A 24,640-nucleotide genomic window follows, 5' to 3' on the forward strand; every position below is an offset into this window, starting at 1 on the left:
AATTAATAAAATAAATATATAATAACTTTTTAGAATTTTATTTAAATAAAAACCCCTCTAACCAAGGCTCTTCGCATTAACAATAATATTATTGGAACTATAAAGATTGCCCCATGGACAAAGATGGTTGTTACACGAAGATAGTCTTCTCCGTGGCTCTTTTAGGTATGTTCATTGTCATAGCGGAGGCCAAGGGAGGAGGTGGTGTGAAGGATGGAGATGGTATAAGCGTTATTCCAGCACCTGATGAAAAAACTTTTAATTTAGTAGATTATGATGCCACGGGTGATGGAGAAACAGATGATGTAGAGGTAAATTTATATTTTCGGTGGATCATTATACATGGATTACAAAAAAATAAAAACAAAAATGTTGAACATCAACTAAAATGTTAATAATTTATAAATAGCAAACTATGAAAGTTCAAATATTGAGATTAAAATTATTTGAAATTATAAAGTTGCCATAAGCATAAGTAATTAATTCTCTTATTCTATGGGAAAATGATTGTGTAATATTGATCTTATTTATGCATACTATGATCTTATTCCATGTATTAAAATCACATTAAACTAAAATCTCCAATTCACTTATTATCTAGGAATTTGTAAAATCATAGAGAAATTTGTAGTGCATTGTAGTTTATACTATATATGAAAATAATTATATAAATATATAACATTATTATCTTAGATTAGTTTCTTAGAATATTTAGAATTTTCTGAAGATAATGACAAATTAATTTTATTGTATTTTTTTTTTTTTACTTTTAAGATGTATAAAATGCAAGTACTTATAAATTATTTTCAAACACAATAATTCTAATAATTTCATTTTGTCCAATATATGAGCTTATTAGGAAAACAATTCACTCTCTTGTTTCAAAATGCCTTCTTGATGTCATACAATATTTATAGTAAAACTTATGTGTTATTTTTGCTTTTTTTTTTTCTGCAAAAAATCTAGTAGTTCACCTTCCCAATTGGTAGAAATACTATAAAATGTCTCGATATGGACTTAAATCTTGAGAAATAGAATAGACAAAACCTTCTATATATAATGAAGTCATTATCACAGGCCTTCATGGGAGCATTTAGGGCAGCATGTGATCATCCTGGTAAGGCAAGATTCTTAATTCCTCGAGGACAATTTGCTGTTTCACAAGCAGTATTTGCAGGACCATGTAAAGGTCCTGGCCCTATAGTTGTGCAAATTACAGGAAATGTGAAGGCAATACCTGATATTTCAATGTACCCTGAACCTGAATGGCTGATCTTTGAGCGTATTAATGGTTTAGTGATTTTTGGTGGGGGTACTATTGACGGCCAAGGTGCACAAATGTGGAAATATGCTGACTGTAATCAAAATTCTAATTGTGCACGCCTTCCTTCTGTAAGTAAACTGTGATTTTCTCTTTTCATCCCAATAAATTTTTGTACCATAGTTAAATTACGGAGTATTAATCTAATAAAACTTGAAAAATCATACATTCCGTTTATATGTCCATGTGATAATGCCAAATTGATTTATATAGGTAAAGATATAAATATAAATGTAATATTTGTCTTCATACATTATTAATAATAATGTAATATGTTATCTAAATAAAAAAATGAAGGTGGAATTGAGGGTATCATTTTTAATGTAATACAAATGATAAATTTTTTAAATAAAATTAAATGGTTTTTAAAGTATATATAAAATGGTTGGTTACAAGTAATTAATTAAATTGAATCTTTTATTCCCATGTTTAAGAAATTATATACTTCCTTTATCTATAAGGCCTATAGAGTTTTTGAGATCTTAGTTTTTCCATTGTTATCTACATACTTGCTTTGCATGCGTTCATTTCTTAAAATCCTTTCTACTCTTCTCTATTTAATTTTTGTCAAAGGGATAATGCTTGTTATCCCAATTTGCCCATTAGGTATCTTATCTTACTCATATATTTTTCTAAAAAGTAAATACATTGATTCAAGCATACTATATATTAAAATAATAAATAAATAAATGCTTCCTCTGTTACAAAACATCTGTGATATTATGACTTTTTCATAATTTGCATACACAGCTCTTGAGCATATGCTTTTGTCTCCAAAACTATCTATATTCCATTTTAGTTGACATGTTTTGGCTTTCATCATTATTCACATAAATTATTTTGACTTTATTTTATGATTAATTCTTAATAAAAATAAAACTTTTTTTTTGGAATAGTTAATAAAAATAAAACTAGTGTAGTAAAGTCTTGTTTAATTTGTCTCTACTTCTATTGTTCAAATATCAAGATTTTTTTATAAAAATATTTGATGTACATAATTGAAGATATTATTTGAAGTTATTCATTGACAAACACGCCAAAATGAAATATATCAACTAATGTGAAACGAAATAAGTATTAAAAACAACATTTATTAAATACAATATTGTTGAATTAATTTAATTTTATGTTTTCATAATATCTGATTTAATTGTTTTAATTTGAAATTGGAATTTTATCAAAAATTGTTATATGTTTGTGTTTGACATGTGTGTAAAAGTCAAATTATTGAATTTGAACGAAAAATATGCAGATTCTTACAAAAAGTATTTCATAATATTTTCCTCCTTATGTTTTTTTATTATGTAAATAGGTAAGGGTATTTAATGTAAACAGTTAAAGTGTTACTTCAAAATTGTTTAAATCCTTAAATTATAAAAGGAATAATTGGTTGTATTAATGTAAATATGGGTCATTTGCAAACTATATAGTCCCAACTTTGGGGGTACTGACTTTTATCAGGCGTTATCGGTTATCGAACCTGTAATAGCATGTCATTTTCCACGTATCAACACTCTATATGTCCAAAACATAAAAAATAATAATAATATTAAAAAAAAACCCCAGCCAAACACCCCCAACCGTCGATTTTCCACCCAATCCATGACGTTGGCTGGCCACTCTCACTACTATCCCCCCCTGTGTCGGTTTCCCCCCTCTCCCTGCACCGGTGCTACGACTTACCCCCACGGCCCACATCTCCTTCTTCGACACTTCCCAACAATCGAAACTCCCTAAACCCACCTCCAACACTCCACTCCCTCCACATCGAAACTCCCTTTAAATTACCTCCCTCACCATCGAAAACCTCCAAACACCCCTCCCTGACCATCGAAAACCCTAGCCGCTAGGGTTTCGGGATGAGGGAAGGGCAGTTTCGAGTTTTTGGGAGTTGGGGTTGGGTTTCCTTGGTGGTTGCGTAGGGGATGGAAGTGGGTTTTGGTTCTTGGGATAGGGTTTGGGTTTGGGTTGGGTGGCTCATCGGGATAAGGTAGGTCGCCAGTTGAGGGTGGTGGTGGTTGCGAGCTGGGAGGGTGGAGTTTTTCGGTAGCTAGGAAAGGGATAGGAGGTTTTTTTTTTTTTTTTTTTTTTTTGTAAAAAAAGAATTTTTATTTTTTTGGCCATTTAAATGTTGACATGTGGCAATATATAAAAAAAGGGTTCACCTTTCTTTAGGTCACCGGTCATTTGAACATGATACAGGTCAATACCCCCTAAAGTTGGGATTATTCAGGTATAACCAATAGTTGAGATTAATTAAAGTAAATGGCCCAAAGTTGGGATTAATAATACTAAATTTTTCAATTATAAAATGGAAGGGTTATCAAAGGCCTACTATTTTATCTAATTCATAATTCCCTATTTTTAATTTTTCTTATTTTATCTTTTATAATAATTGAATTTATATAATAAACATGTTTTAATCTGTAGCAAAATTTCTTCTTCATTTTTGATTTTGTAGTCAATTGTTCTTAAAGGTGTTACAAATGCATCCATTAGAAGGATTACAAGCTTAAACCCTATGGGATTCCACTTCTTCATCACCACAAGCAAGAATATTAGATTACAAAGGCTTCATATTACAGCTCCAGAAGACAGTCCAAATACTGATGGTATCCACATCAGCTCTTCAGACCAAGTGAGGGTCTCACGATCGCGTATTGAGACGGGTGATGATTGCATTGGTATTCTCCAAGGATCAACTCGACTTTCCATCAACAAAGTAACATGTGGTCCCGGCCATGGCATCAGGTATAGTTTTATGCAATTTCTATTTCAAATATAGAAGGTATAGTTTTTTTCTTCATACTTCCGTTATTTTCATCTATTTCTTAAAGTTTCTCTAACTAAAAGTTTTCTCAACACCTCATTGTTCAATGCACTTAAAAACACATTATTCTCCCATCTAATCCCCTTCTTCTTTAGTTTTTGATGTTAGACTTAATCAGAAAAAGTTTAATATATTAGACAACGTGAAAGATTTAAATATTCCTCCCATTTCTTATTGATCTTCTGGTATTGTATTTTCGGTGTTTCAAAAAGTTCTTGATTTGAATCTTTTTTCTTTTAAGTATTTTTTTCCAAATTTACCCTCAAACTACAATCAAATTTCCCATTGTACTCCAATAAATGTCATGTGTTTCCATTCATTTGTATATTTTTTCATTGATATTGTTATTAATGATGCTAAGTTGCACATTCCACTCCACTTACCCATATCATATAATTCATCCACATCTCACTGATTTCTCCATAACTCACTATGTCTCTACATTACCTTTGAATTTCTTCATCTTCTTCCTCTTTTAAAGGAGTGAAGAACCCCAAAAAATAATGGTCTCTCTCTCCTCAAATCTAGGGTCAATCATGGTGTTTTTTCTCTGAAATTTTCATTTTTTTTACGCCTCACATAACACCATCTAACAAAAGTCGTTTATCAACTTGTTGATGACTTTCTTCTCCTCATTCATATACTCTATGATATGGATATCTCAAGACTCACAAGGCTCACAAGCTATAATAATATTGGATCTTCAAATTTTAGCAAGAACTAAAGAATTTACTTGAAAATTAAATGGATAGTATTGTAATTCTTGTAAGAGCAGAAGGTCTCTTCCTAGTAGTAACTAGAAGATAATCACAAGATGTAACAAGTGATGTTTTTTTATTAACAATTAAACAATGCAAGCAACACTCAAAAGACTCATTCACAAAACAAAGTACACCAAAAAAAACTTTATTGATATGTGTAGGGAATATTTCAAGCATTACCTTAAACTTGAACCCCACTGTGATCATACACTTAAGCATGCATGGTGGCGTTCAAAGGGAAGGAAACAAGAGCAAAAGAGTCGCCAACAAGTTTTAGGAACTTGTAAACCGTTCACAGGGTGAAGGTTACACCCCTTAACGATTCATGAGATCGTCAACTCCAATAGGTTTAGAACCAATCAGGATTCGGGGATGAGGGTACAAATCCAATCTAAAAGAGAAAGAACCCACCCTATAAAATAGGCATCTACTTTATTCTACTCGTATTCATGTGCGCTTTCTTACTAACATACAATCATTAGGTTAACCCTAAACCTGTTTAATCTATGTTGGTTGAATGTTAATGCACAAATAAATCTATTATTGGCGAACACTTGAATTAAAATCATATTAGCCTAAACCAAATTATTAATTATCTTATTAGGCGTGATTACAAATACAAATTTCCTTTAAAAATGCATAAAAGACGTGATCAAGCAATAACATTAATATATATCAAGCAACATAATATTAATCATAATAATCATCTACATCATCATAATATAATCATAATCATAATACTGCATAATAAAGCTTGATAATAATAGCAAGACCCATATTAATCATAATAATCATCTTCATCATCATAATATAATCATAATCATCATAATGCATAATAAAGCTTGATAATAATAGCAAGACCTTAGGCATGATACTAACATGATTAATAACAAATCCTAGCATGTCACTAAACAATAAAGATCAAAGCTTTAAACCTAACGTGATACTAACATGATATTGGAAAGAATAAAAGGCACCTTAAACATAATACTAGAAAGCATTAAATAACATCCTAACATGATACTAGGAATTAATAAATGATAAACATGATTTCTACAAGAATTGAGCAATAAGATTACATACTTTGATGCCTCGTGCCACTTTCTAATAACAAAATAGACAAGTTAGTAAACTTCAATGAAATAATAAATCAAACAATTAAATTAAATAATTGAAATAAAGAGTTAAAAAGTTTAGACTGAATTTGGGACCAAACCCTCAGAAGGTATCAACCTTTCACGTCTAGGGCGAAGGCAACTTTGAACTTGGCTAGGTGTTTCTAGATCTTGTGAATGCAGAATTATGTTTGCAAAAGGGTTGGTTTAGAAAGAGAGAGAGAGAATCAAGAAATTCTTGATGAGAGTTGATCGAAAACAGAGGTCTAGGACCCTATTTATAGGTTAATAGTCCAGAATCCGATAGAAAATAGTCAGAATTCGAAGAGGAATAAAACTCCACTTCGTCGCCAACAACAAGCTTTGTCGCCAGGCGACAAAATCGTCGCAAGGCGACAAAATCGTCGCAAGGCGACAGGTTTTGTCGAGAGGCGACAAAACTGTCATCTTGCGACGAAAGTGATTTTCAACGCGCTTTCAGTACGGAGTCCCCTTATTAATAAAATTGAGTCGTAAAGTCCGTACGAAGGCTAAAATCGTATTTTCATATAAAACGTTATTTTATTCCAAGTAAAACTCGTATACATAATTATCAACCCTAATCCTTCTAGATGATTCTAGAAGACTATAATCAATCTTAGTAGCTTTAGGAATAATAATAGGCCCTCCCCTATATTATTGGGTCGTATGTAAGGATCAAACCGGGCCCAATTTAGTATTTTGGTCATAACTTCCTCATTATTCATCGGAATTGGGCTTATACTCTATTGTTGCAAAGCTCTTTTTGAGCCATATCCAACTACACTAGTATTGGACCCTTGTCATGGATCAAACTAAACTGGATAGGCTATTTTCATAAAATAGAGTTGGTTTTCGAAAACAGAAAAAAAAAATATTTTTAATAAAAACTAACCGCATCACTAGACTTTTCACACTTTCACTTCATTCGATTATGATTTGTCGCGAAAGGTATTCATCACTAGGTTTGGTTTGGGGAGACACAAATGGGTGTCTACAATATGCATCCATATATATAGGGTGAACTATACAAAGATAAGATAGACTGGAAACTATAATCATAATCCTAAGATAAGATAGAAAACTAAGAACCCTAATCTTAATTATCTCTTAAACATATTTGTAACCAACTAATAACCCTATCTTAAAACCTAAATGCAGGAAAAACCTTTTAACTGAAAGGTAAAAACTCATAGGCAAAAAAACTTATTAATTAATGATAATTAACTTAAGGATAGTGTCGGTTCTCAAAAATTCCATGAATCTTCAAGATTTGCAAGAAAAACGAAAAATTCCTTACAATACAAACAATTGAAGATTATAAGAGTCTTCAGGAAAACCGATATTGGATAATTGCTCCCGCATTACTCTCGCTTCAAATTTTTGAAGATCGAGCCAAAGGATTAACACAGTAATTTTGTTAAACTTGGCCTAAAAAATCTTTGGTTGGGTGTGTTTCCTTTGAACACATTTTCTTTATCTAAATTTCAAAAATTTTGAAAATTTATTGTATGAATATAAAGTGACAATTATCTTTCTATATTTTGGTGTTTACATTTGAAAATCTTCAAATACCTTTTCTCTCTCCTCCAACCTTGAAAATTTTAAGAAGTTTTGGTTTTTAGATTTTTTTTATTCGTATTTGTTGGAGTAATCTGTGTGATCTAATCCCATTGGTTGAATAAGTATATTCTTTAATATATATGATTGGCCAATAACATTAACATGCTAAAGATTGAGTTTAAAATTGTAAAGTCTCTTTGTAGAATCAGGCAAAGGGTGTTAGTAATGATTATATATCCCTACCTTATAAAAAGTAGAAACATACTCTTATGAATAGTGTAATGCCAATTATACCCTTCAAAATGTGTATTTACATACATACCCTCATTAATACGTAGATGCTATTTTAATGAATAGTGTTTAGACAACTATACCCTCTAAAATATTTATGTACTTTTATGCTTTCATAAATGTTAGTTGTCTTGAACATTTATACCACCTAAATATAGTTGATTACATATTTTCTCTTATTGTTTTTTTTTTAAGGAAAAATTTCTCTTATTGTTAATTTAACTAATTTTGTGATTTAAAAGCCAAACCAAAAAAACCTTCAAGATATGGCTAGCTATGACGCGCGCATCGCGCGCGTTAGCTGCCCTAGTAGGAAAAAAAAGCGAACAATATATAAAAGAGCTAGCTCAAAAAAATATGTATTTCATTTTCTGCTTAATTGAGTAACATCCCTTTCCTTAGTTCACATAAAAGATTCCAAATAGGAAGATCAATAAGGAATAGAAGGAGTACTAATTAATTAATAATACAAGCTTGAGAATGCATATTCTAACTGTATAGTTTTATTGGTGATTATCCCTTCAAATAAGACTCACTCAACCTATGCAAATTGAAAACTAATACCAAGTTATCAACAAAATCTTTTACAAATACTTGCACTTAATTCACTAATCCTTATTATAAACTTCTTCATAATTTCACAAAGGTCTATGAAGTACCAAAACAATTTTTACAATGAGTGGAGTTTCTTAAAAACCCAAACTTGACTTACAAATCCCTTCCTCACTATTTCTACATCATTATCTAGCATAAACCAAAGTGCATATGTCAAGTTTTTCTTAGGGGCTACATCTTTATATATATCTCAAAGTAGTTAATACCCTTAATCTTGTTTTACTTCCAACTTAAAAGTTTAGAAAAGTAGTTAATTTTGAGAAAGATTAATCTCCTTTGCAAAACATTATTAGGTCACCAACAACTTTTTAATGATTAAGCTTGAGATAAACACAATGGTATAAGTTATATTTCTAGCTATTCACTAATTTTAATTAAAACTTTGCTAAAAACTCCAGAGATTTCACATATTATAGAGGAAAGAAGAGGTGTCCTTAATTTTTTTAATCTAAACCTCATGCAAAATTAAATTTATATAAAATGTAGTTGTGGTATAAGGCGTGACCTATCCAACATTTTTTCATTTTATAAATTCAAGATTATCATTAGTTCAAAAACTCTAAATCGACAATACCAATAAAATTCATCAAATACATCTTTATAAGAAGCTTATAACTAAAATTTTTATTCTTGTAATGATTGATGGTGTCTTGAAAAACATAATATCCATTATAATTAACCAATAAGCAACAAAGACACATTGATTTGTGACAATAAAATTTACGAATGACTTATCCAAGCATATGATACAAAAGTGTGGACATTCATTTGTCGATCATATTCCAACCAATAGTTAGTCTTAAATAAGATATACTATTTAAGGCAGTCACATTAAGGATTGGAAGATAAAAAGCATGTAGCATTAATTTCCTCTAAATATAATTCTTCTAATACATAAAGTATGTAACACAAGTTAAGAAATAAAGTTCTTGATGATGACTTTTAACAAGCTTATAAAATTTTACCAATGCAATCATCGTAACTAATCACCTGAAATTGAGGATAAACCCGTATAAATATGCATTTTGATAATGAACCATGACAATCCATGTGAAAAATTTTCATGTTCACATTCTGCTTAACTATATAATAAGCTAGTCTTGTTAATTTTTGTGATACTTATTAATGAATAAAAACATCCATCGTTGATGCATCCAAATATGTCATTTATTGGCCCTTATAGTATGATTATTCAATAGACAGTACTACTTAGATACTCCCTTCGTGTTTTTTTAAGTGATACATTTTCCATTTTCGGCCGTGTTTTTTTAAGTGATACATTTCCCTTTTTGGCAAAACAATACATTAAAATATTATATCTCTCTCCTCTCATGGTCCCCACCCAAACCCACTACTACTTTTTTATTATATCTTTCCACTCACATATATTACTTTTCAATAAAATATTAACTCCACTATCTTTCTTTAACAATTTTTTAATACTCCACTACCCCACTTACCTCTTATTTTATTTAAGTCAATTAAATTGCCTAAAACTATGTGCCGGTCAATATGTATCACTTAAAAAAACACGGAGAGAGTATACTAACTTAATAGAAGTAACAAAGCATTTAGTAGATATTTCTCATTTTTATCAATATACTTGAAATATGCTTTCAAGTATTGATAGTTAGTTCAACCACTCTTTCATTTTAGTAAAACAAGGATATGCATAAAGTTATCCTTGACAAATTGACAACTAAATTTAATCTCAACCTCCTTTCAATCTCACTAAATAATTTTTCCTTCATATGTTTCAAAGCTTTAATTATTTAATACACAACATATGTGCTAGATTTTGATACACACGTATCATTACCTCTTCTAGTCCTCTAACATTTCAGATTACACAACATACTGAAGAGATAAAAAATAAAGTAGGGAAATTCTCTTTGGTAAGACTATACTTTTTAATTTTCTCAGTGGTGATTTGTGAAAAATCTTATTATCATTGGTAAACTTGAACTTTTTATAATTTTTCCATGGTGAACTTAATGAAACAATTTAGTTAATTCTTAACCATATTTAACATTTTTTTAATAAAATTCCTAAAATATCCTCACTTAATACACTAAAATCCTTAAAATGTCCTCACTCAAACCCAATATGTTATCATCAAAATCATCATCTTCATCCTCCTCTCTTTCTTCCTCCTACCAACACCGAATAGCCATCATCTTCATCATCAACACACTCTCCTACAACCAATACCGAACAGCCACCGCAATTAATTAACCACCTACCACACCTTGTTCCATGCCACTTTTGCCACGCCACCAAACCACCCTCACTCCCGACACCTCCACCCCCTCCCTTTCTTGCATTTCACATAATTTCTTATTCAATTGTGTAGCTTAGGGTTATAATCGCTTAAAAATTTGCAATTTGGCTTGATATATGTTTGTATGTTTTGATGATGGTGAAGTGAGAGGAAGGACCGAAGGAGAGAGGGTAGAGAAAAGGTCGTCGGCGACTGGCTGGGGATTTCGTGAGGGGGGAAATGTTGTTAGGGTATTCGGGGGGAGAGGGAGGTGGATTTTGGGGAAGGGGGTGCTAGTTCAGGGGGATGTGCGCAACAGAACAGGTGATGTTGGCGCACCGGCGAGGACTAGGCGCCGGCATAGGTTGGAGCAGCTGGAGTGATGGCAGCCTGGTGGCCCAGGAAAATGGGGTGACTTTTTTAAATAGAAAATTATTTCCAAATCATTCGAATGTAAAAAAGGCTTCAAAAAATATTTTAAATGCAAAAAAAAAATAAAAAAAAGTTAACAACAGTTAAATATTTAGTTAAAATTTATCATTAATGTTATAGCTGACTTAATATAAAAAGTTCAAGTTTACCAATGATAATAAGATTTTTCGCAATTTACCACCGAGAAAATTAAAAACTAGGGTGTTACCAAAGAGAATTTCCTAAAAAAGTATAATCTATTTCTGATATCGACATATAAATGATTAATTTAAGAAATTTTAGGGAAAATCATCAACAAACGAATTTATAACTACCTTGTCAAATTTTCATAAGATTTTGAACCACCATTTAGGCTCAAAAAAATTAGAATCACAAGTTTTTACAATTAAAAAATTTCAAAGATCATTAGATACCGCATTATTATTATTCTATCACACCAACCCAACATTACAACCAATGGTAACAAATCCATTATCATTCATATGTTGTACCCACAATCTATTATCTTTTAGACTATAAATTAAGAGTTAGATAATTCAGGGTTTTTCACCATATGCCTCTTAATTTTTTATTTATTCACCATATACCCCTAAAATTTTTTAAATTCATTATATACCATGAGTTTTCACAAAATAACATCATATACCCTTAATGACTAATGATTGTTAATTTCGTAAATCATTAGGATTACGTTAATTATGAATCGAAATCACCCACATTCCTTTTTTCCCACCCCCAAAAAAACCACCCTAAATTTTCTTCTCATCCTCAAAATCAATCATACGAATATGCTTATTGAGATTTGGAGTGGTTTTAGGGGATGGAGAAAGGAGACAAGAGGTTTTGGGGTTGAAGGGAGAGATCTAAGGTGGTTTCAATGAATAATTAACCAAATTCTACTCATCTTATTTTCTTTAGGAGAATATGGTGAATTTTTATAAATTTTCATGGGTATAAGATAAAAAAACGTAGATAATTTAATAATAAAAATATTAGGATTGGTGTGCGCATGAACTATTTGAAAACTAACAAGCAACATATAATTATATATACATACATACATACATACATACATACATATACATATGTGTGTGTGTACATATATATATATATACACATATATATACATATATATGTATATATATGTATATATATATATATATGTATATATATATATATATATATATATATATGTATATATATATATATATATATATATATATATATATATATATGTTGGAGTTGGTAATGCAACCGGAGATATTTGTTCTCATTTGGTTGTAGACTCGTTTCGCAACAATTGATACATGGTCGTGTGTCTAATAGTACACGATCGTGTGATGGCTCTTGCATATGAACCTGACTACACGATCGTGTGTTCTGTCCTACACGACCGTGTGATAGCTCTTACATGTAAACCCAACTACACGGCCGTGTGTTCTTCCCTACACGACCGTGTACTTTTGCGGAAAAGATTTTACCACACGGTCGTGTACCCTCACCTACACGACCGTGTACGACAGCATCAAAGAGGAAGTTTATATTTATTAGGTTTCTTTTGAAGACCTTATAAATATACTACTACTACTTTTCCTTATTCATATATACGTTAATTTCATTATTGAAATACCCTAAACACAAAAACACAAACCTACCCTTTGAGATCTGAACAGTTCTTGAGCAATTCCACGCTTCGGGTTCGGGTACACGAATTACGAAGGAGAGTTGTGTTAAACTTGGGGGGCGTGCGTCATCAGGAAACCTGTACCGGTGGTGGCGTATTTCGCTTCTAAGGCAATGGATTTTGTTCCACGGCGCAACTGTGAGTTTGAGATCTTCGATCAAGTATTTTTTTCCCTTTCATCTTCTCTATTCTGTCATTGGAATCAACAGGTATTTTACCAACAATTTAGAAGCGAAATAGTATTAATTATTATACTGTTGATTCCTGGATTATTCAATTATATATATCGTTTGATCGGGATCGTCGTATGAAATTCATCCACATTATTCGAATTTCAAGAACCCTATTTTATGGGGATTATTTCTTAATCGGCAGTTTGTGAAATCTGTTTACGTAGTTGATCGATTGACTTTCTTAAGAAATTAAGTTCGATCAAACAATTTAATTAAACCAATCTATTAATGTCCCTGTGTTGGAGATCAAGGTGGGTCTTGGTTTATCAAAAAATATTAATCTTATTGTGATTGTGGGACAAGGAATTAAAGGAACGTTAATCCTCTATCTTCCAAGGCTTGTAGACTAGCTGCCTTATTATTTAATTCCTAGCAAAAGGATTTTTAATGGATGGGTAAATGTCAGAGAATGAGTACAACTAATGTACAAAGATCAAAATTCTCTATAATGTAAAGATGGAGTACCAGAGTGGTATTATGGTGGCCAATAGTTAATTTAAGTCAACTGAGATAAAGCACATCAGATAAAGTGGTCGGCCATGGGAGCATGATTCAGGTTCATTGATTGTCTATGCCGTCTATCGACGAGTATGTGGCAGCGAGATCGATTAAGCCTCGTAGCTGTACAAGCATTGTACAACAATGAAAGTCACAACTCGAAGGAGTCGATCATGCTCGACATACCAGGGAAGTTCCTTCTCAGTATATTAATGTTTCAATTTCTAACTTTACATAATATTGGTGTCTATTATTATGTGCCCCTGTTTTATATGCATAAGTTTATTATTATGAGCTATTACAATGCAATGTGGGGATGAGATGAGTTAGTTCTTGAGACTAACTAGTAAGTTAGTTGTACTCTTGTTGCTGAGTGGTATTGAGGAGGAAGGTCTCCGAAAGTAACGTTTATCTGTGGCCTTTTGCTTGTTGGTTTGCGAATAATTTATCTCTGCTAATGTATGTTTGTCCAATGATAATTTACTTATGCTCATGGACTTTAATGTGTTTTGTCCTAGTAGATTAGGGATGATATGTGTTCTATCTTACGATAGTGTGTTGTTGACCTTATTCCTAATCATGGACAATGTTTTGTTGAGCACGGAGTATGTGATAAGCTTGTAAGTGTCCCTTTTTAGATTAAAAGGGGATTTAGAATTATTGTTTCTTTTAATTCTTGTGATCTTATATTAGCTTTGTTCACGAACTTGAAATGTATTTAATTTGCTAGAGGTGTAGCAATTATTTTTCTTGTTGATGGTCTAGATGAGACCAGGTTGATTTCCGTGCTTATTAGCAGAATGAAAAAGGCTTGACGTAGCAAAGCCAGAATGGTCGTGCAAGTTTAAAGTGTAAGTGCCCCACATGAGGTAAGGATGGGAATTAACCTTCCATATGTCTTTAATATCTATTAATATTCTGTGAATGTTAGTATTGTGGGGGGTTACAGATATGTTTCAATTGTTTATTGGCCTGGTGTGTAGTAAGTAATTCACCCAAGTATATGGATGTTACTCCCTATTTTGTTACCCGAGTCATGTTTATTGTCATGTGGTATATGTGATGTGGGGGTTTCCAATTATGAAGAATTGATTTCTATATGTGTTTCACGTAAAGCATGAACGCTTGTGGGACTGTGGGTGATGTGTTTGCTGAATATCTGCTACGTTTATCATGCATGACCGTGATATGTTCAAACCTGTGAAATGTCTCAAGTATATGTTTTCCTATGACATGGCATGTTAGTTTTGCTCATTCATAGAATTTGTTCTTGCTTCCTAAGCTTTATTATGCCAGTAAAGTCGATGAGTTCATCACCTAAGGTGTATTTGATTAAAGCTTGAACTAGTTTTGTATCATCTTGATTTCACTTTCTTGATCGAAAGTTGTATGTAGATGGTTGGTCGTGTGGTATGTTTTCATGTAGTGGTGGATAAACAATCCTGAAAACCATATGAATACGCCTTGATTAACTAGTTGTGGAAAGAAGCATGTTAATGCGAGTTTGCGCTCCTTTGAGTTTATATGCTTGAGAAGAATATATCTTGCCTTGCTATTAGAAATCCATCTGTTGTAAGTATCTTTCAAGGTGAGTTGAAAGGAGGTTGATTGGAAATGAGCTGAAGGTAAGATACTGTGATGTCAGGATTTATACTGTAAGTTTGGTGCTGACCCATCTTTGTGACTCACATGGTTTGTTCTAAGCTTGTCTGTTTTGCAGTAAGGTTGCTTAAGCTTCCTAGCATGATTGATTGTAAATCAAGGGTGTGTATTTAAAACGCATGAACAGGGGACAACTTAGAAGATGAGGTATTTTTACTCATGATGTTATATCCTTTGTGATATGTATGGTGAGTGGGGGTTAGATTTGAGTACCCTAACTTGTTATGTTAAGTTTTTCTTGGCATGTGTGTTGAATTTCTTGATGCATGTGTGATGTTACTATGGTTCGCATTGATAGAGTTCATATGCTAGAATGATCATAAGTTGTTAACTTCACATGCATGTTGTTTATTGAGATAAAGATGTATATGTGTCTCAAAGCCAAGAAACAAATACAAGATTATGAGATAAGCAGAATGGTTCTAGGCAGTATGCCAATGAACTAATAAAGGTACGCATTAATCTCATTTTTGTGATGTAGAGAAAGTATTTTGGTAAATTATATTTATCATGCTTAAGCCAGAGTTATTTTTATGATTTTCCCTTGATGTTTGATTCAAGTGTGCAAATGTTTTGCAATCTATATGATGAATACAATTATTCTTGACGTGAAGTGGTTTTGTTGTGAACTATATTGTTCATTCAGTTTGTCAAAAGAGAAAAATTACTCAATTATTGCTTGAGTTTCAATTAGTACAGGGATGAAGGTTAAAGTGAGAAAGATTCTCAAGTACCTGTCCAGTAAGTTCTAAGAGATGATGATTGAATGAACAACGATGATTAGTTGAACCTCTTCAGTGTATGGTTTTTACATGATGAAAGGTGATGCTCTATTTCTAGTGAGCTGCAAAACAAATTGGTGTACACTATCCATTATGAAGCAAAGTTTCATAAGATTGGATGACGTGTGTCAAGAAAATGATTGTTGCAAAAAGTAATCTCTGGAAGTTTGTCCATTGTGGGGGTAAGTTAATCCTCATGTATGTTCTCTACATTATTTTTCACAAGTGTCTATGTGTGTTGTCAGGAACTACAGATGTAGTGACAGAGTTAGACAAATCTTGTGGAGGTGATACTCATATTAGAGTATGTGAAAGCAAAGAAGAATCAAGCAGGTCCTTATACAAGGATGAAGCACAGGTAAGTGCTTGATTGTCTAAGGGAATATAGTTAAGATCCTGTGGGGTATTTTAAATTATTCCAGAGACAAAGATTTAAAAAGATGAGTCTACGTTTGGAAGTGATCTGGCTTGATAACCCTCTAATTTATATGGTTATGAGATGCTTTGGTAGACTTGTTGCTTGATGTTTACAGGTTGAGCTTTAAGTGCTCTTAATATGTCCATAACCCAGGTTGGGTAGTCAATTGAGACAACTTACATGGACACACCGAAGTGATTTAATTTGTTGAAATTTTGTTCATCTAAATGGGTCTAGAGCCTTGTTTTGGTTGATTCATTGTTGGATTTACACCATTTATGTTTGTTGAATCTATAACTCTTTTTAGTGGTTTGTTGACCAGGTAGATTCAGTAAGGTTGAGCGTAGCTCTTAATGTCATTTGTCCAGTTATTCTTTGAGCAGGGATTGATGATGGTTCTTAAGTGGATTTAAGACCATTAGCCCAGTGGCTCTTAGAGTAGGATTGATAATGACACCGAACGTGGAAGGTTGAGCATTGCTTGCTCTTAATACTACTAGCCCAGTTGCTTGAGAGTAGGGAACGATAGTGATCCTTAAATGACTTAGAATCACTAGCCCAGTTACTACTCAAGTAGGGAATGATAGTGGTACCGAATGACTGAGGTTGGGAGTATCCCTTAATGCATCTAGCCTAAGAGCTCATTGAGTAGTGGATTGATAGATGCACCGTCGAGTTGATAGGGTTGAACTTTACGTTCTTAATGTTCTTATTCCATTGCACAAAGAATCTTGGGTTTGCAAGGTGCTTGAATGTGTTTTAAGCCTGCAGGGAAAGACCCTAGATGTGTTGGGAATGTGTATTTTATACACAGAAGGAACACCTACGTGAGTACGAGGGGTGGCCTCCTTCAAGGGAAAATTGTGGTGTAGTTTTCCTGAAGTACTCATGAGAGCCCAAGGTGTTGGCCAAGACTGGCGGAGTTGCTCAAGTTCAAAAGGTGAAGTATGTGATACATGTTCCTTCCTCGCTCCTGGGAGTTCAAACCTTTGGATACTCACCAGAAGAGTGTTGAATACCTGTGTCACTAAGGCATTAGTTCAAACCTTATGGATACTAGTGCTTAAGTACCTAACCTTTCATTTTACTGTTCAGATTTCATGATCTCATGTCCGTTTGCATTAGTGGGGGATTGTTGGAGTTGGTAATGCAACCGGAGATATTTGTTCTCATTTGGTTGTAGACTCGTTTCGCAACAATTGATACATGGTCGTGTGTCTAATAGTACACGATCGTGTGATGGCTCTTGCATATGAACCTGACTACACGATCGTGTGTTCTGTCCTACACGACCGTGTGATAGCTCTTACATGTAAACCCAACTACACGGCCGTGTGTTCTTCCCTACACGACCGTGTACTTTTGCGGAAAAGATTTTACCACACGGTCGTGTACCCTCACCTACACGACCGTGTACGACAGCATCAAAGAGGAAGTTTATATTTATTAGGTTTCTTTTGAAGACCTTATAAATATACTACTACTACTTTTCCTTATTCATATATACGTTAATTTCATTATTGAAATACCCTAAACACAAAAACACAAACCTACCCTTTGAGATCTGAACAGTTCTTGAGCAATTCCACGCTTCGGGTTCGGGTACACGAATTACGAAGGAGAGTTGTGTTAAACTTGGGGGGCGTGCGTCATCAGGAAACCTGTACCGGTGGTGGCGTATTTCGCTTCTAAGGCAGTGGATTTTGTTCCACGGCGCAACTGTGAGTTTGAGATCTTCGATCAAGTATTTTTTTCCCTTTCATCTTCTCTATTCTGTCATTGGAATCAACAGGTATTTTACCAACAATATATGTATAAATACATATATATATATAGTTATATATATATAGTTATATATATATATAGTTATATGTATATATATATATAACTATATATATATATATAACTATATATATATATATATATATATATATATATATATATATATATATATATATATATATATATATATATATATGTATATATATATAACTATATATATATATGTATATATACATATATAACTATATATATATAACTATATATATAACTATATATATAACTATATATATATATATATATATAACTATATATATATATAACTATATATATATATGTATATATATATATATATGTATATATATATATATATATATATATACATATATATATATAGTTATATATATATAACTATATATATATATATATATATATATATATATATATATATATATAACTATATATATATATGTATATATATATATATATATATATATATATATATATATATATATATATATATATATATATATATATATATATATATATATATATATATATATATATGTGAGCACATTGGTAACTAAATTAACAAATTTTTCCCTAATAACGAGTGTAATTAGAAACCGAACTTTGGCCACCAATATAATAGTCACATAGGCCAAGTAAACTCTTATTACAAAAACAACCAATTCAAGTAAAATCACATATTAAGGATTATATTTATTATTTAGATTTTTAGTGGTAATTTAATTAACAATCATTTTTTATTCCACAATTCATGGATAGAGAAACTGTATAACACAATTCAAAATAGATTTCTACGCAATATAAACTATATATTCAATGTGGAATAGAAAATAATTAAAATTTAAGGTTCGTTAGAGAAAACTGTTAGATCTACTAAATAATAGATGTTGGTTGACTTGGTTCACTTCATAAAAAAATTGGGTAAACATAAAGAGATAGTGTAAGGTTAGGAAGAGAAAAGGTAAGATGAATAACATATGTACTTTCTAAAAAAGAGTAGTAAATGGAAATGTGTGCGGGTTAAAGGTGTAACATACTAGTTTTATTTAGAGCACTCTCATTAATGGTAAAAATATGCCCATGAGGAGAAATTCCTGGTAAAAACCAAAAACATGCATCCCACTCAAGAGCAAAAAGATTAAAAAAAATGTCGATGAGGAAAATCAGAATTGGCCATAGCCATGACACTTTTAAAATGCTACAGTATTAGTGGAGCCCACTAAATAAATCTAAAAGCAACTAATTTAACCAATTTAACATATTTAAAAATAAAAATAAAAAATTACAAACGTTCATAATTTATTTTTCTCTATTATTAAATACCCATTTTGCTATATTTTTATACACTTTGAAAATCATATTTTTCTACTAAATTTTGTTATTATTAAAACTATTATTATTATTGTTAGTAAGTATCCTATTGTTACTTTATATAAATAATATTATTAATTATAATAATAATAGTAATTGGAGAGTATGGTGTGGGTTTTTTTAGCCCATGATTTTGTGAGGATTTGTTAAAATAAAATGCTCATGAGAAAACGTGGAAATAAAAAGTGGAGGGAGAAAGTGGGTAAAGAGAGAATTAAATCTTGTTTTTTTTTACCACGAGTAAGAGCGGTCTTAGATAGAGGACGGGTGCAAATAAATTGTATAAAAAAAAGTGAGTAAGAGAAAATATAATTAAAGGAAAAATGCATTATTGGGACAAATAACATAATTGGGAAGTCAATTGTACGTAGAAGGTTGGTGAAAATAAACTACTCTGAATTTCACATATGTAAATTGACAATTCCCAAAATAAAGCTTTGCATATATATAGTAAATTCTCAATTCTATAGCCTATAAGGCCTAATTTTTTTTTTTTGACAAGATATTTACTTATTCAAAGTTGTTTAAAAGCTAAAATAAATAATAATTTGGATTACATAATAACATAGTGGCAGAGTAAGAACTTTTTTTTTAAGAGGGCCAAACATAATATGTATAGTATATATCGTGCAAAAAAACTAATATTAGAGTATATTGATAATGACAAGAAATTATGAGACCAAAAAGAAAAAGTATTACCGAGCGCTTTCGAATTTAGGAGCTATAAAATGAACTCAATTTTACCCAACACGAACTAAGCTAAAATCATCTAATAGAAAATTTAACAAATAACCAACATCAAGGGGAAGCCAAGTTCCACCCCAACCCCCTTTGATTCTGCTAATTGTAACATGATTATATATATTTTCTCAGTAACAATTTTTTTTTTTCATCTATTGAATTTGACAAAAAAAAATTCCATTTAAGTTGAAATTAGATTTCTATGAATAGTTTTAACTTTATAGCTATATCACATGTGTTTTACAAAAAAGAGAGCGCAATGTATATTATGTTAACCTATTTTTTTTTTTAAAAAAAAAAAGAAATTCAATTCTTCCATCCAGTAATTGTCTCAAAACTTATTAGTGCATAAATCTTTAAGAAATAAGTTGTATGTGGTCAAATTAACTATCGTTATTTTACTAAATTAAATTTGATAGGAGTTAGTAAGATATATCTACATTTGTATTGATATTAATTGAAAAGTAGGTTTGAAAAGGGATGGTGGTTTTAATAGAAAGAAAAATGTAATAATTAAAATCTCGTGTCACTTTGTTATATTAAAAAAATTTGTTTAAATTATCCTAAAACTTAATATGTACTCATTCAAAGAGATATAAGATATGTCAATTAATGCTACACAAATTAATATCTTTAGAATATCTTTTGTGCTATCATTTCTAATATATGTACTTTCTTTTTTCCAAATTAGTTGTCATAAATTGAATTTTGACTAGATTATTAAACTCTACATAGTCATATGATATCTTATTAATCTTCTCTCAGAATATATATATATATATATATATATATATATATATATATATATATATATATATATATATATATAGTAAGCTTTGCTAATGATCATTTAAGTAAAAAAGATGACTTACCATTTTAGTATTGTACATAATGTTAAATTAGCTTTTAGTAATTTGTATTTTGAACAAGACTGAAATAAAAAATTGTAATAAGTACTAAACCTTTAAGTCCAAAGTTTTTTTTTTTTTTTTTTTTTTTTTTTTTTTTTTTTTTTTTTTATCCATGTTAGGCGACTGGTTTATCATATCCTTCCTTTAATATTTGTTAAATAGGTTATTTGAACAGACTTTTGAAATTTTGACTCCTTTTCAAATCCTAATACATTCGATCTCATGCCTTAAGTTGTAGATTAATCATATATCGAAAAACATTATTTAACATATTATTATGAGATATATTTTTTCAATGGAAAGTTTAACATACGTTTATTAAATTTTAGCGTTGGTAGTCTTGGCAAGTATGAAAATGAAGAGGACGTAAAAGGCGTCCAAGTAAAAAACTGCACGCTTCGTGGCACAACCAATGGTATTAGGATAAAAACTTTTCCTTTCAAGCCTAATGTCATTCCAATCAAGGCTTTTGGATTCCTTTTCAAGGACATTGTTATGGAAAGTGTTCAAAATCCAATTATTATAGATCAAGAGTATTGTGGAGGAGGCCATTCTTGTGTGAATGGGGTAAGAATAAATATTTATCAACTATTGATATTTATCTCTTCAATTTTAAAAATTAGAAACATTATCAAAGTATATAATTAAGTAAAGTTTTATTATTAATATAACTAATACCCCTAGCTCCATAATAATTTTCTAAATTAAGGTTGGAAAAAACTACAAAGTAGTTACTTAATACAATAACAAAACTATTGAAAGAATATAAATAAAAATCAACATTACCTTATGATTTTTAACAATTAGTTAAAATGTACATTGATCATCTTAATTATGTTGTACAGCCATCCAAAATAAGGCTTAGTGATATCTTCTTCCACAACATAGGAGGATCAACAACTTCAGCTCAAGCTATTAACATCAAGTGTAGCTCTGCGGTACCATGTCAGAATGTCCATCTCCACAACATTAATTTGATTGGTTTAAAGGGACCATTGTCTGCTTCATGCATTAATGCTAAGATAAACTTCTTTGGACTACAAGTACCAGCTTTGAAGTGTTAAGTTTGATTAACTATATTTTTATATTTAATTTTTTATTCAATTACTTGATTTGATTGATGTTCAAGATGCCGGAATAGAAGTTCAAATTTTAGTAATTTTGAAAAAAAAAACATATTTCCCTAGCTATATATTATCCTTCGAATTCTAATCTACAGTACAAAATCATTAATCATGCCTGTAATTGAATTGAAATTATTTACTTGATTTAAAATCATGTATCCCTGTAGACACCCAATTGTGTCTCCCCAAAACCAAACTCAGTAATGAATACCTTTCACGTCGAAACATAAGCGAACGAAGTGAAAGTGTGAAAAGTCTAGTGTTACGGTTAATTTTTTTTGTTAAAATCTTTCTTTTTGTTTTAAAAAACATGCTCTATTTTATAAAAGCTTCCAATCTAGTTTAGTTTGGTCCATGATAAGGTTCAATAATGATGTAGTTGGATGGGGCTTGAAAAGACCTTCCCAACGATATATTATAAGCCCAATTCCGATGAATAATGAGGAAGTTATGGCCAAAATACTAAACTGGGCCCAAACCGGATTTTACCTACGACTCAATGATCATGAAGAGGGTCCAAAGGTTTGATCCTATTCCTAAAATAATTAGGATTGATTAGAATCTTCTATAAGTTTCTAAAAGATCTTAATTATCCTTTTTTGAAAAGATAACATCATAGAATTTGATTTAAATATAAACTTTCCTGTTTATAAAAACTTTCCTTTTTTAAAGTCCTAATTCTATTCGAATTTAAACATGTTCAAAGACAGTCAGATTTTATTTTCTTGCCTCATATTTTTTTATCCAAATTTTATATGATTGGATAGATCTTGAAATTATCTTTTCAATGATATATTATAATATTAATTCCGAGCTATAACGAAAAAGATATGAAAGAAATACGAAACTCTATTCAAAACTGACACCCTTTCACTATTTCGGCTATATCTTTTTATCTACAAAATATTTTAATCTGATTCTGATTACATTGGAAAGTAGACTTCAAGATCTTTCCAACTACATATTATATGACTTATTTGGACTTTTGGATCAAAAGTTATGATAAAAACATAATCCGCAAAAACTGTCTTTGTCGCCAAACGACAGACTTGTTGCCACACGACAAGGCTTGTCGCCTGGCGACGAGATGAATTTCTGGCGACAAGGTCGGTTTTTTGACGACAGCGTGAAGTTTTATTCCTTATCAAATTCTATGCTTTTCCGGATTGTTTTCTTATAAATTTGGTCCTCGACCTCCGTTTTCAAGCATCAACAATCACCTAATTCTCTCTATTCTCTCTATTCTCTCTCTAAGCAATATAGCTTATTCTTTCCCTCTTGTTTTTCTAAACTAGCTTTTTACAAACACAATACCGCATTCATAAGTTCTTGAAACACCTAGCCAATTTCGAAGTTGCCTTCGTCCTAGACGTGCAAGGTTTATAATTTCTGAGGGTTTGGTCCCAAATCCAGTCTAAACTTTTTAACTCTTTCTTTCAATTCTTTAATTTAATTCTTTGATTTAATTATTCTCATTGAAGTTTACTAACTCGTGTATTTTGTTATTAGAAAGAGGTACGAGGCATCAAAGTATGTGATCTTATTGCTTTATTCTTGTAGAAAGCATGCTTATATTGTTTTAATTCCTAGTATCATGTTAAGATGTTATTATTGCTTCCTAGTATCATGTTTAGGGTGCCTCTTATTATTTCTAATATCATAATATCATGTTAGTACCATGTTAGGTTTAAAGCTTTGATCTCTATTGTTTAGTGACATGCTAGGATTTGTTATTAATCTTGTTAGTATCATGCCTGGGATCTTGCTATTATTATTAGGCTTTAATTTTAATATGATGATTTACATGATTTTGATTATTATTATTATTATGATTATCATGTTGCTTGATTTATATATTATTGTTATTGCTTGATCACGCCTTTTATGCATGTTTAAAGGGAATTTGTATTTGAAATCACGCTTAATAAGATAATTAATAATTTTGGTTTAGGCTAATATGATTTTAATTCAAGTGATCGCTAATAATAGTTTTGTTTGTGCATTAATATTCAACCAACATAGATAAACAGGTTCAGGGTTAATATAATGTTTGCATGTTAGTCAAAAAGCGCACATGAATACGAGTAGAATAAAGTAGAGGCCTATTTTATAGGGCGGGTCCCTTCTTTTGTAGATTGGATTCGTACCCTCATCCCCGAACCCTGTTTGGTTCAAGACCTTATGGAGTTGACGATCTCCTG

General features: G+C 31.1%; 1 protein-coding gene across 1 annotated transcript; it reads left to right on the forward strand.

The window, feature by feature from the left end:
• The first annotated feature begins 113 nt into the window (after positions 1–113).
• On the forward strand, positions 114–22,379 carry LOC145607037 (exopolygalacturonase-like). Its single transcript, XM_081662822.1, has 5 exons — positions 114–311; positions 1,078–1,392; positions 3,783–4,072; positions 21,645–21,882; positions 22,161–22,379. Exons 1-5 carry the CDS (start codon positions 114–116, stop codon positions 22,377–22,379), a joined length of 1,260 nt encoding a protein of 419 aa, XP_081518948.1.
• Positions 22,380–24,640: the final 2,261 nt, after the last annotated feature.

This window comes from Chenopodium album, chromosome 23 (assembly GCF_948465745.1).
Source record: "Chenopodium album chromosome 23, dcCheAlbu1.1, whole genome shotgun sequence".
In the NCBI taxonomy this organism is placed as follows: domain Eukaryota; kingdom Viridiplantae; phylum Streptophyta; class Magnoliopsida; order Caryophyllales; family Amaranthaceae; genus Chenopodium; species Chenopodium album.